This window comes from Hypanus sabinus, chromosome 23 (genome assembly GCF_030144855.1).
Source record: "Hypanus sabinus isolate sHypSab1 chromosome 23, sHypSab1.hap1, whole genome shotgun sequence".
NCBI classification, from domain to species: Eukaryota; Metazoa; Chordata; class Chondrichthyes; order Myliobatiformes; family Dasyatidae; genus Hypanus; species Hypanus sabinus.
Window position 1 is genome coordinate 56949747 of NC_082728.1, and position 15079 is coordinate 56964825.

Genomic DNA, 15079 nt, shown 5'->3' on the forward strand with positions numbered 1-15079 from the left:
AAAATGTGCAGAATAAACAAGGTAAACATGTTGTTATGGTATAGTTGCACCTCTCAATCTGTAGAAACCATTTTAGAATATATGAACTATTGTAAGTTGACAACCAGTGAATCAAGTCATCCAATGCTGGAAATTAATTTCTCCTGTATTATTTCATTTAGCTTCTTGTTCACTCTAGGCCTGCTGTTCTCCACTATTTCTGGTATGTTATCAGTGCCATCATTTTCTATTTAAATTCCCTGCAGTCTCTTATTTTGCAACATAGAACTGTCCAGCACAGTGCAGGCCTTCCAGCATGATATTGTGCTGGCCTTTTAACTGTAAAAGATTGATCTTTACTGTAAGATCAATCTAATGCTTCCCTTCCACATAGCCTTCCATTTTTCTTTGATTCATGTACCTATCTAAGCGTCTCTTAAATCTCCTAATGTGTTGTCTTTACCAGAACCCCTGGCAGTGCGTCGCATGTGCTTCCAAATTTCTATGTAGAATGTCTACCTCTGACACTGCCCTCTGTATTTTCTTCCATTCACTTCCATTAAACTGTCCTCACCATGGGTAAAAAGAGCTGTCTGTCTATTCTATCCATGCCTTTTATGACCTTTGACACCTCTAACAAGTCACTTCTCATTCCCCTTTGTTGCAAAGAGAAAACTCCTACCTTGTTCAACCTCTCCTCATAATACACGCTCTTTAATCCTGTTAAATCAGCTCTGCACCCTCCCTAAAGCTTCCACATCCTTCCTATAATGAGGTGAGCAGAAATGAACAGAATACTCCTTGTGGTCTGACTGGAGATTTTTAGAGCTGCAACATTACCTTGTGGCTCTTGAACTCAATCCCGATTTATGAAGGCCAACATGTTCTTAACCACCCTACCAACTTGCGTGGCAACTTTGAGGAATCTATGAGTGTGAACCCCAAGATCCCTCAGTTCCTCCACACTGCTAAGAATCCTGCCATTGACTTTGTACTCTGGCTTCACATTCAACCTTCCAAAATGAATCACTTGTCACTATTCCAGCTTGAACTCTATCTGCCATTTCTCAACACGGCACTGTTCCTACAAATGTTCTATTGTAACCTATGATAACTTTCTACACAATCCACAACATCACCATCCTTCACATCATCTGTAAACTTACTAACCTACCCTTCCACTTCTTCATCCACACCATTTATATAAAAAAAATCACAATGAGCAGAGTTCCATATTCAGATTTGTTTATTTATCAAATGTACACCGCAACCCACAGTGAAATGTGCCATCTGCATTAATAACCAACAAGGATTACTGGGTGGGGGCAGCCCGCAAGTGCCACCACACATTTTGGTGCCCACGTAGCTTTGCTGCGATGTTCAGCAGAACCATACGAGTGCAGAAACAACATCAATTTTCCACCTTTCCAAAATCTGCCTCTCAATCTACTCCTCTGTGTTTGTGTTGCTATTGGGGAGTCTATAGAATACTCCCAATAAACTGATAGTTCCCTTCCTGTTTCAGACTGACCCACAATGACTCAGCAGACACGTCCTCCATGGTGTCCTCCCTTTCTACAGCTGTGATACCATCCCAGATTAGCAATGCCACTCCCCAACCTCTTTTACCTCCCTCCCTCCCCTTTTGGAACATCTAAACTCAAAAACATCCAGCAACTATTCTTGCACCTGTGACAGCCAAGTCTCCATAATGGCCACAAAGTTGTGATTCCATGTACTGACCCATGCTCTATGTTCGTCATCCTTCTTCCTGATATTTCTTACATCAAAACAGACACATTTTAATCCATCCAACTGTCTGCATTTATGCCTTCTCATACCCATCCTTCTTCACAGTCTCTCTGCATATTGCTCCTACCTTTACACTAACTGCACCGTTCTCAGCTCGATCACTCAGGTTCCTTTCCCCATGCCTACCTAGTTTAAACCCTCCCTAACGGTTCTAGCAAACCTGCTCACAAGGTAATTGATTCCCATTCAAGATCAGACATAACCTGTCTCTTTTGTACAGGTTCTCCTGCCCAGAAGAGATCCCAATGATCCACAAATCTGAAACCCTGCCCCGTGCACCAATTCTTCAGCCACACGTCCATTTGATATCACCCTACTCTTATCCTCACTGGCACATAGCACAGACAACAATCTAGAAATGACTATCCTTGAGGTCCTGCTTTTTAGCTTCCTACCTAGCACCCTATATTCTCTCTTCAGGACCTCATCCTTTTTCCTAACTCTGTCAATGGTGCCAATATGTACCATGGTTTCTGGCTACTCACCCTCCCCCTTAAAAATGCTGTGGACCCAATTAGAGATGTCCCTGGCCCTGATACTTGTGAGGCAACATACTGCCAGGAGCCTCGTTCACATCCACAGAATCTCCTGTCAGCTATGGAATCTCCTATCACCACTGCACTCCTAGTCCACCCCTTCCCTTCTGAGCCACAGAGTTAGAATCAGTTCCAAAGGCCTGCTGGGTGTTTCCCCACAGAATCCAAAGCTGTCTACCTACTATTGGGGTGAATGGCCACAGAGGTACACTATACTTCCTGTCTATTCCCTTTCCCTCTCGACAGTCACTCAGCTACCTGCTTCCTGCAACTTCAGTGTGACAGCTCCTGTCTAACACCTCCTCATTTTATCAAATGAGCCACAGGATATTCAGTTCCACCTCTAGTACCTAACCCAATCTGTAAGTAGCTGCGTCCAGATAGAGTTCTCATATATGTGTAATCAGATCTCCTACATCATGCAGGAGGAGCACGCCACTGCTCTGCAATCTATTCTCGTTGCTCTAACTAGGCCCCAAAAAGAACATAAAAATCTACAGCACATTACAGGCCCTTCGGCCCATAATGCTGTGCCGACCATGTCACCTACTCTAGAAACTCCCTAGAATTTCCCTAGCCCTTTATTTTACTAAACTCCATGTACCTATCTAAGAGTCTCTTAAAATACCCTATTGTATCCACTTCCACCACCACCACCGGCAGTGCATTCCATGCACTCACCAATCTCCGTGTGAAAAACTTACCCCTGACATCCCCTCAGTACTTATTTCCAATCACCTTAAACCTGTGCCCCCTCATGTTAGCCATTTCAGCCCTGGGAAACAGCTTCTGACTATCCACACGATCAATGCCCATAATCATCTTATACATCTCTATCAGGTCATCCCTCATCCTCCGTCGATCCAAGGAGAAAAGACCAAGTACACGCAACCTATTCTCATAAGGTACGCCCGCCAAATCAGGCAACATCCTGGTAAACACGAGGAAATCTGCAGATGCTGGAAATTCAAGCAACAACACACACAAAATACTGGTGGAACACAGCAGGCCAGGCAGCATCTATAGGGAGAAGCGCTGTCAACGTTTCAGGCCGAGATCCTTCATCAGGACAAGACGAAGGGTCCTTGCAAAGGGTCTCGGCCCGGAACATCGACAGCGCTTCCCCCTATAGATGCTGCCTGGCCTGCTGTGTTCCACCAGCATTTTGTGTGTGTTGTTAGCTTTATTACTTTTGATTATGTAACAGCCTTAGTTGACCTATCTAGAACTGGGTATAAAAAAAAGTTAAAATCTCCACCTGTTAATCGTGTGCGTCGGCCAAATTCAAAAAAGCTTCTTGTATGAATTTTGCATCGTTTTCATTTGGTGCATAAATGTTCATAAGAGTCCATAATTCCGAAAAGGTTTGACAATGTATAATCACATATCTCCCCACAGAATCAATTAGTACATTTTGTATTTTAATTGGTAAGGTTTTATTAAGCAAAATTGCAACTCCCCTCGACTTTGAATTAAGTGAAGCTGCCATAACACTTCCAACCCAATCTCTCTGTAATTTCTGATGTTCTGTCTCTGTTAAATGTGTTTCCTGCAAAAAAGCTATATCTACTTTCATTTTCTTAATATATGTTAAAACTCTTTTTCTTTTCACAGGTCCATTAAGCCCATTAACAGTAAAACTTTAAAAATTGAGTAAATTAGTCATTCATAATACCTTGGGGAATCTTTTTAAAATTCTCCATGTTGCTATGTGTCTCCCCCCCCCCAATCATCCAGGCAAAAAAAGAAAAATAGAAGATAGATAGATGGCAAAGAAAAAAATAACAAAATAACCCCCCCCTACTAATATTGTGAATGAATAGAAACACAACATTACCCCCCCCCCTCCGTTTTACGGGTCATGGCAATCGCCATGATTACACGTGAATCTGCAGCAATTGATCAGAAGCTCCTCCAGCTCCCCTGTAACAAAAAAAAGATATATAAGTGAAGAAGAAAAAAATTAATATCTCTACTCCCAATTAATATTTCTCAATTTTTTAATCTTGCTCCCCTTCTGTCATATACTTAAAGTATACTTGTATATTCTTCTACTCTTAAATGTCCATCAAATCTGATCCCTATCTCAGTCTTCATCTTTAATCCATTTCATTTCCATAATTTACTGCATCTCGCGAATATTAAGAAGTTCTTGTACAAACTCCTCCGCTTTCTGATGATCAGTAAAAAATCTTCTTTCTTCATCATCCAAAAACATTATCAGTGTTGCTGGGTAGCTCAATATAAATTTATAACCCTTTTCCCATAAGATTTTTTTCACTGATTTTTGTTCCTTCTAGCTCTTCGGAACTTATATCAGGATAAAAAAAGAACTCTTTTCCCTTCTGTCATCAATGGCCCATTTCTCTTTCTGGCATGTTGAGCAGCTGCCTTCAAGATCTTTTCTTTATCTTGATATCTTAAACATTTTATCAAGATTGATCTTGGATTTTGATCTTGTTGGGGCTTTGGTCTTAAAGCTCTATGAGCCCTTTCAATTTCAATTAACTGACTTCCCTCTTCCATTTCCAAGATTTCAGGGATCCATTTATGAAAGAATTTTAGTGAATCTTCTCCCTCTATACCTTCTTTAAGACCATCAATCGTAATATTGTTTCGTCTGCTGAAATTTTTGAGCACATCTACTTTTTCCAATAACCGTTTTCTTTCTGATGTCCAGGCAAGGATATTATCTTCCATCTTGTCCACTCTTTCAATGATGTCTCCCATTTTTCCTTCCAACTTTTTAACTTCCTTATCCATTTTCTTTTGTTTTTCCATCACCTTATCAAGGGTAATCTTTACATTTCTAATATCTGTTTTTATTAGTTTTTATTCATGCATTATTTGTATCAGGACTTTTCTTATGTCTCCAGAAAGTTTTCCACCTTTAGTTTCCTCCTGTTCTTCTTTTTCTTCATCGTGTGTTTTCCAGAGAGTCTGACTCTACTTCCGATTCACTTTCATTTTCACTTCCAGTCGCAGTTGGAACTTGTAGTTTTGTTTGCACCTGTTTGTGCATGCTTGTTTCTTCACGCATGCACAGCTCCCACTGTTTCTTCTTAGAGACCATTGATATTGCCACAGCCTCCTGCCCAGCACCATTGGAGGCGACATGTACTTCGCCGGGAAGAGATCCAACTTGAGTACGAGGCTCCACCAAAACCGCCAGGCCTCTTTCCCCGCCAACTCGCGCTGTCTTCTGTTTCTGTTTAGGAGGCATATCTGAAGATAGTCCTGAATTGTTTATAAGTAGTTTCTAGAAGGTAATTATTATCTCTTCTTCACTTAAACTTTGTTTTATTGGTTCTCACAGGAGAGCTGGATTTCCACGTCTCGATCCTACGTCATAACGTAGGATTCATTAAATTATACATCATCCATTAAATTATACCTTTGAACCCTACCAGGGATAGGGTTCCTCTTGACCTCACCTATCACCCTACCAGCCTGTGCATTCAGCACATAATTCTTCTCCAGTGGCATATGCGGTGTTGTCTGTGGAGGAGTATGAGAATTACGAGGAAGTAAAACAGGCCATTCTTTGGGCCTACGAATTGGTACCTGAGGCCTATAGACAAAAGTTCAGAGATTTAAAGGAAGTGTGGAATCTGACGTATGCAGAGTTTGCCTATGAGAAGGGTGTGCTCTTGGATCATTGGTGTGTGGCAGAAAGGGTGGAAGAGGATTTTCGGTGTTTCAGAGAGTTAATTCTGATTGAGGAATTTAAAGGTTGTTTTTCGGATGATATCTGGATGTACTTGAATGAGAAGCCGAATAAGTCCATATCTGAGTTTGCCAGGTTCACAGATGAATATGCCCTAACCCACAAGACGAAATTTTCCTCAAATAAGAGTTACCAGAAAGACCGTGGGAATGGTAGAGAAAGCCAGCCGGCTGAGGCAGAGATTCAGCCGGGAGCTAGTGGTAAGAGTAAGGAGGAAGAAAGGCAGGCTGGCAGGAGGGTTCCTGGCTTGACCTGTTTTAATTGTGGAAAGGTGGGTTATATTGCATCTAAGTGCTTTGCTCTGAGGAAGGAGACAGGAAAAGGGAACGCAGCAGTCCCTACAGACTGTATTGAGTCGATCAGCAAATCGATGAGAAAGCCCCAGGTAGATAAAGTATGGGAGGGTTGTGTGAAATTTATTTCAGAAGGGACCGTGTCTGTGAAAGAGGGAGTTCCAGTGTGGATCTGGAGAGATACTGGAGCTGAGCAGTCATTGATTCTCGGTAAGGTACTAGATTTTGGTCCTGAGACTGGAGAGTAGTTTTGAGAGGCATAGGAAAAGGGACAGAAGCTGTGCCTCTGCATAGGATCATTATAAACTGTGATCTGGTATCTGGACCAGTGGAAATAGGGGTACGGCCAGAATTAATGGGAGACGGCATGGATGTCCTTCTTGGTGACGATTTAGCAGGTGATGACGTGTGTGCAGCAGTGAAGCTGACGAGCAAGCCTGTAAGTGTTGAGGACCCGCCCTTAGATTCCAAGATCTATCCCGCATGCGCGATCACTCGCAGCATGTCCAGAAAGGCAGCTGAGAAGGAGACCAGTTTAAATGAGTCCTGTGTTGATTTGGCTGAGAAGTTTTTACCGACCCTGTACCAAGAGGGGCTAGAGGGTGGTAAAACAGAGAATAGGGAGGTGAAAGAGAGTAAAGGAGAGGAGGTAGGCCTACCCTTAGCAAGAAGAGAATTTATACAAGAGCAGGGACGTGACGAGGAGCTGGTAGCATTGAGAGAGTCAGTTCTTTCTGAGACAGAGCCAGAGGGTTACTACCTGAAGGAGGGTGTGTTGATGAGGAAATGGAGGCCCACCACGGTGCCGGTCGATGAGGATTGGGCGGTGGTACATCAGGTAGTAGTTCCAAAAGTGTATCGGGACGAAATTTTGAACTTAGCTCATAAGGGACCTTTAGGTGGGCATTTGGGAGTAAGGAAGACAGTGGATCGGGTTATGAAAGATTTCTATTGGCCAAACCTGAGAAAAGATATTGCTGATTATTGTAAAAGGTGCCATACATGTCAGGTGGTAGGAAAGCCGAACCAAGTTATCCCTAACAATCCCCGCTTGTGAGGAGCCTTTCTCCCGAGTCATTGTGGATTTTGTGGGTCCTTTACCTAAAACTGCGAGTGGGCGACAGTACGTCATGACCATGATGTGTGCCACTACATGATTTCCAGAGGCTGTGCCTTTGGGGAATATCAGGACCCACGCGGTGGTAAAGGCCCTCATTAAATTCTTTACCACAGTGGGGCTGCCTAAGGAGATACAGTCAGATCAGGGGAGTACATTTACATCCAGAGCATTTCAGCAGATGATGACCCAGATGGGAGTCAAACAAATTTTAGCTTCTGTATACCATCCAGAATCCCAAGGAGTGTTGGAAAGATTTCACGCTACACTAAAGACCATGATTAAAACTTATTGTCAGGAAAACGTTCGAGACTGGGATGATGCTTTAGCACTTCTGTTATTTGCAGTAAGGGAGACAGTTCAGGGATCTCTGGGATTCAGTCCGTTTGAGCTCGTTTTTGGTCACAGGCCCAGGGGGCCTCTAGCCCTACTTAAAGAGAAGTGGTCTAGTCCGAACATTCAAGACAGTGTGATTGACTATGTTTTAAAATTTCGGGAAAGGCTTTATAAGGTATGCGCCTTGGCAAGAGAAAATCTTAAAGACTCCCAGACCAAAATGAGCCAATGGTATAACAAACGAACGAGAGAGCAACAGTTTCACGTGGGCGATAAGGTTTTGGTCCTATTTCCTGTAGTTACCAGCCCCCTACAGGCGAGGTTTCAAGGACCGTATAAAGTGATTAAGAAAATAGACTCACTGAATTATGTGATTGAAACACCTGATAGGCGAAAGCTGAACCAGTTGGTTCACGTGAACATGATGAAAGGTTATCATGAGACAACCCCCGCGGTGGTCGGTGCAGTCATGAAAACTGATGAGGCAGAAAGGAGTGTTGAGGAGGAACCAGGGCGGTTTGAAAAGATAAGTATAGTACCCACCAGATTAGAGAACTCTGTTATTTTAGCAAGCCTTGCTGATAGTCAATCACTTAGCGCCCAGACAGAGGGAGCAGGTAACACAGCAGGTAAACGGCATACAGATTTATATCCAGATGTTCCAAGGAGGTGTAGAGGAACAGAACATGATGTGATTGTTACCTCGACACAGCCTATTAAACAATCCCCTTATCCGATGAATTCAGAAAAGAGCCAGCTAGTAGGAAAAGAGATTGAACATATGCTAGCTGCTGGGATCATCTGCGAATCCTCTTCTATGTGGGCCTCTCCCTACGTGGTCATCCCAAAACCAGATGGTACCATAAGATTCTGTACCGATTACAGAAAGGTAAATGCTGTCATGCAGACAGATGCTTACCCTATTGCCAGGGTGGACGATTGCATTGATAAAATGGGGAAGGCGAGTTACATCAATAAAATTGATTTATTAAAGGGGTACTGGTGCGTTCCTTTAACGGACAGGGTTCGAGAAATTTCAGCCTTTGTCACCCCATCCAGGTTGTACGAGAACAATGTTATGCCGTTCGGAATGAAAAATGCACCAGGGACATTCCAGAGGATGATCAAAAAGGGTTAAAAGTGATAAAAGGGTTAACCAACACCAAGGCTTATCTTGACGATGTGGCAGTTTGGAGTGACACCTGGGAGGAGCACATGGAGGCTGTAGAAAATCTGTTTAAAAGAATGTCTGTAGCCCAACTTACAGTGAACCTTGCAAAGAGTGAATTTGGTCATGCCACAATCACGTACTTGGGGTATGTGGTAGGAAAGGGGCAGTTGACTCCTGTGCAAGCAAAAGTACAGGCTATTTCCAAGGTTCCTGTACCCACCAATAAAAGGGCACTGAGAAGGTTTTTGGGCATGATGGGATACTATCGAAAATTCTGTAAAAATTTTGCGGATATTGCTCTCCCACTTACAAAACTCCTCCAGAAGGAGGGAAAATTTGAATGGAGCAATTCTTGTCAGAATGCTTTTGAAAAGTTCAAAACCATGTTGTGCCATCACCCTGTGTTAAAAGCACCTGATTTGTTAGCACCCTTCTCCCTGGTGACTGATGCAAGTGATGAGGCTGCAGGAGCGGTCCTCTTACAGCAAGCAGGGGATGGAGTGGAGCACCCGGTAGCATACTTCTCTCGGAAGTTCAATGTGCACCAGAGGAATTACTCTACCATGGAAAAGAAATTGGCACTTGTTTTGGCAATACAACACTTTGAAGTGTACATTTGTCCAGTGCAAAAACCCTTAATTGTTTATACAGATCACAACCCGTTGGTATTCCTGGCTAACATGAAAAATAAAAACAGGAGGTTATTAAGTTGGAATCTGATGCTGCAAGAATTTGATATTAAGATACAGCATATTAAAGGAAGTGATAATGTGCTCGCTGACTGTTTATCTAGATGCTGTTGAATGTATAACTGTATTACTCTGTAGTGAAAAAAACTCTTTTTGTACTGTGTTAGATTCTGAGATTCTGTAAGACTCTGTATTAGTTAATTTTTCCCTGTGGCAAAAATTCTTAGAAGGATGGGGATGTTACGAATGAGGAGCAACTCTGATGGGCAGAAGGGTACAGAATCGCAAAGTCGCCCCCCCCCCCACCTTTGGAGAATCGCAAATCGCTACTATTCCGATGCTGTTATCAAGGGAGACGAGAGGGACACAGGATAACAGAAAAGGCAGTTGTTATTGACAACGCAGGGATACACAAAAGTGGAATGTCTCCTTCTAACAAAAGCGGAACGGAACCACTGATTACTGCTATTGTCTCTTGGAGAAGGAATTGTGTATTGAGTACTGTTCTATTCATTGAAACCCCTCAGGGGGCAACCAGAGTGGTCCGGCTGAAGGATTGCATCATCCCAACCTGACTGACACCTGAGACCCCGTGAATGGGGATAAAAGTAGGGTCTGGGGAACACCCCTCAGACACACCAGGAGAAACGCTACAAAACCGGTGGGGGCTTTTGTGTGTGTCCACCCTTGCCTGGGTGACGAGTCCACCACAGAACGGTCTAGCTCAAAGATGGAAGGGTCATACGTGAATGGCCACAACAACAATGCATCAAAGGATCAAGATCGTAAAAGGAAAGTCAGCAAGTTAATAGCTGTTACTGCTTTTTCTCTCTCTCTCTCCAACAATTGCAACACAGTGAACAACAACTACTGCAGCCTGTATGAAATGAACTGAACTTTATATTTCCATCGGACAATTCATTATCCACTAGACAACAATAGAGCTTATTTCTTAATGATTATTATTATACCCCCACTTTTAGGTTTAGTATTGATGACGTATATTATCTGTATATTTGCATTGATATTATTTTTGTGTATTTTTACTAATAAATACTGTTAAAAATAGTATCATCAGACTTCAACGGATACTCCTATCTTTGCTGGTAAGATACCCAGTTACGGGGTTCGTAACAACACCACAAATACAACTCCTTTCATTATTACAAACAACACACACAAAGTGCTGGTGGAACGCAGCAGGCCAGGCAGCATCTATAGGGAGAAGCGCTGTCGACATTTCGGGCCGAGTACTGACGAAGGGTCTCGACCCAAAATGTTGACAGTGCTTCTCTCTATAGATGCTGCCTGGCCTGCTGTGTTCCTCCAGCATTTTGTGTGTGTTGTTGTTTGAACATCCTTGTAAATCTCTTTATATTATCTACATCCTTCCTGTAGTGAGGTGACCAGAACTGTATACAGTACTCCAAGTGGGGTCTGACCAAGGTCTTATACAGCTGTCACATTACCTTACGGCTCTTGAACTCAATCCCATGGTTGATGAATGCCAACACACCAGACGCCTTCTTAACAACACTGTCAACCTGCGCAGCAGCTTTGAGTGTCCTATGGATACAGGCCCCAAGATCTCTCAGATCCTCCACACTGCTAAGAGTCTTACCATTTATATTATATTCTGTCTTCAAATTTGACCTACCAAATTGAACCACTTCACACTTATCTGGGCTGAAGTCCATCTGCCATTTCTCAGCCCAGTTCTGCATCCTATTGATGACCCACTATAACCTCTGACAACCCTCCAGATTATCCACAACACCCCCAACCTTTGTGTCATCAAAAAAAGAGAAACATTTCCCACTCCCAAAATGGCTGGTCTGTTTAAACCTAACTTCTTTTTATTGACCCTTGCCAATTGCCTGATAACCCAAATCATATCAATGTCAGCCCCAACAACCCCGAACACTTTTTAAACTGGCAGTACTCACCACCACTCCTGCAATCTCAAGCTCAACAGGGTGTCTCTTTCTTTACTCTTAGTTTACAAGGGATGTGCATTAACTATAAAAGATTTTATAATCTGATTTTATGTTTATTATTATTCTTGCATTCTACTCTCACATCCCATATCATTGTCTTTATCCTCCTGTACCGAATTGTGAAATATTCCTGAATGTCAAGCCTATTGCCTTTCATTAACATTATAAGCCTTTTCCTTTAAATTAATTCTGTTTTTAATCTCATTAGCCATAGGTCAAACACTTCTTATTGAGTTTTTTTTGTGTTTATTCTTGTAATGTTACTCATTTTCTTGCTTACTGTTATTTCCCAATCTATCATGATCAACAGAAGTGATTTTTCTTTCATAAACCAATGTTGCCTCTGCACAATCCTATCATGGCTTTTGTACCACCCTACCACATTTAGCCTACAGTGGTACTTTCCCTGCCTCTGATGTCACGTCTTCATGATTTTATTTGTTGAGATTTAGGACAATAGTTTCCAATTGAATTAAATCATTTCTCAATTAAACTGAGATCAATTAAATGACTTCTAATTCTGTCATAAAATGATTACTCTTCCATAAAGGCCCCTTAATTACAGGATTATTAACAGATCCTTTATCATTACACAATACCATGTGTTCCCTTGTCAGTTCCTCCACAGAAAACCATCTCTCATATGCTCCATACTATTAGTACTAGTTTAGTTTTCAATACGTAAAGGAAAACCACCCTGAGACATCCCCATAAATATCATTTCATACTTAGTATGAGTCCTTTCAGTTTCATCATTTACATCCTGTCCTGCATTATCAATTCTATTCAGTGGTTTGTAGACCACTACCACCAATGAGCTCTTCCCCTTTGACATTTCTTGGATTTTCTAAGCTAAGAGTGTGTTGCCCTTAAGGCATTCATTTAGTTTATTATATTTTCGCTTTAGTAATTCGTTTGTAATCGTTTTCAAGTTAAAGTTAAGGTTGTTGAAAGTAAATTCGTTGTCTGTGATATATCGCGGCATGTGATGACGTCACACCCGGTTTCGCTGCGTCCTGTGGGAAAATACCGGTTTGGAGAAACAGGAAGGAGGGGGCTTGTGTGTGCAGGATCAGTGCAAGAAAAGTTTTCTTTCTACGCACTAGAAACATCATAGAAGCAACGCCGTAAGTTCATAAGATAATCGATATGTTGAAGTAAAAATGTTAACGCTGATTCTGTTAAAAGTAATGACGGTTGATAAAGTTTATGTTCTTTGTTATTTAAAGAGTTGTGGATAGTGTGTGTTGAAGTGTATTTAAAGCAGTTGATGGCGTAGGTAGATTCTGACTGTATGTTTTACTTTAATGTAATATAGTTTGTAGTAGTTTTATTTTTGCAAGTACTTATGATGTAAATGTGATGCCAAGAAGGAAACAAATACTGTATATATTTTGTATTGTTTTATCAACAGTTTTCACCATACGTTAATGTGGAAGAGTGAACAGTAAACGGCTCATTGACGGGTTTATACGGTGTTTAGTTCAGATTTTTTACACCTGTGCGAGAACACTACAAAGAGATCTTTTCTCCTTATTATCATTATTACACTTTGCTTAAAATCAGGCATCTTTTTCTATTTTGTCTAAGCATTCTGAAATATTTAATTCCCAATTTTGGTAACTTTGTTACTTCTGTAACGGCTATTAAATTGTCCCCATTTATTTTGATTTGTGCCACTAATTTAATAAATGGTCTTCAGTTTACAATTTTCTTTCATCTGACCAGTTAGGATACAATCTTATGTTTGCCCAAGAACCTGGAGACTGGCTTCAGCTGCAAAACTTCTAAACTGTAATTCCCTTCTTCACCTCTGTCTCTCTCCCTGTCCCCCTCTGTCTCTCTATCCTTCAAGCTCTTCCACACTATCATCTTCTGACCTTATTCCCATTCACCTGTGCTTCAATATTCATCTGATCTAATTATGCAGCTGTGGAACGTTTTCCTGCTAAAGCCTCAATTAGAGTAACTGCTCAGCAGAGCACCAAGCTGCCAACTGTTGCAGAAAGACCTCACCTGAGAGGCATCCACCAGCATTCGCCTGTGTTGGCCGGGGACAATGCGAAGGCCCTGGATCACATCATGGGCGTGGATCACTATGGACATGTTCTGGGAGCTAACGCCGTTGTTCACGCTGACGTTCAGGACTTGCAGTCCTGGGTGGTTGATGGTAATATGAATAGAGGAGAACCAGGTGTCAGCCGTCTCCCTGCGACAAGCAGGTATGAAAAGAGGCATGTCGGTCGGGCAGTGGGCCACGAAGCTGATTCCTGACTGGTGGGCTGGCGGACCCCACCACGAGGTGGCGCAGCTGCCAGAATGGATCTTGGTCACAACGAGCATCTCGTTCTTTGTTGGTACTGAAATCCTTTCACCTTCGGATGGTGGGAAGATGAGCTGCAGGCCAGTAATCTCTGTCTGAGTGCGCAGCGGATGGCAGTTGGCCACAGTCGGGCCTTTCCCATTAATTGCAGTTACGGGGGATGTGTCCGTCCCAGTGTCAGGGGATGGGGCGATGGCCACTGTCTGCAGCTGGTCTGTGCACAGGATACGCACGTCACAGACAATGCCATCGACCCAGCCGGTGCTGAGCCGTGCTGGCTGAGAACCCATCAGCAAACTCTCTGCCCAGCTCCCACCCACCAACCCAATGTAACTCTGTCGCCATGGTGACATGGAGCTAGGCGAGCAATGCAGGAGGGCTCCGGGGCCAGCATCATGCTGGAGAGCGATGACGTCGTCCGGGAAGACAGGGATCTCGTTGCCAGCAAGCACCACCTGGAACACAGCACCAGCCAACTGGTCAGTAGGCAAATCAGAAAAGTAAAGAGAGACACAAGGATATGAAAGCTCTCCAGGGGTCAAGCAGTGTCTGCGGAGAGAGAAACAGAATTAATATTTGAGGTCAATGATTCTTCTTCAGAAATAGGCAATACATTACAAACTTAAGCAAAGGAAGTGGGTTGAAGAGTCCGAAAGAATATCAGTCACACGGCAAATACCAGAAGCCTCAGCCTTGACCCTGCCTTGTGCAGCTGGATCCTGGACTTGATGTCAGGTTGCCAGCAGGTGGTAAGAGTGGACTCCCTCACTTCTACTCCTCTGCCTCTCAACACAGGAGCCCCTCAGAGCTGCATACTGAGTCCCTTCCTTTACTCCCTGTATACCCATGACTGTGTCACCACCCACAGCTCTAGTCTACTAATTAAATTTGGTGATGACACTACATTGATTGGTTTTATCTCAAACAATAATGAGATGGCCTACAGGGAAGAAGTCATCTCTCTGACACAAGTGGTGTCACAAAAACAACCTCTCCCTCAATGTCACAAAAACAAAGGAGCTGGTTGTGGATTACAGGAGGAATGGAGACGGGCTAACCCCTATTGACATCAATGGATCTGGGGTGACAAAGTAAACAG

The 15079-nt window shown here is 42.8% G+C and overlaps 1 protein-coding gene across 1 annotated transcript in view; it reads right to left on the reverse strand.

Annotated features, from left to right (window-relative positions):
- pkd1b (polycystic kidney disease 1b) overlaps positions 1-15079 on the reverse strand; it is a 472814-nt gene that overhangs the window by 437208 nt on the left and 20527 nt on the right. Inside the window, exon 5 of the mRNA XM_059949028.1 lies at positions 13674-14435. Within this exon, the coding sequence (XP_059805011.1) occupies positions 13674-14435 (762 nt within the window). The remainder of the gene's footprint in view (positions 1-13673; positions 14436-15079) is intronic.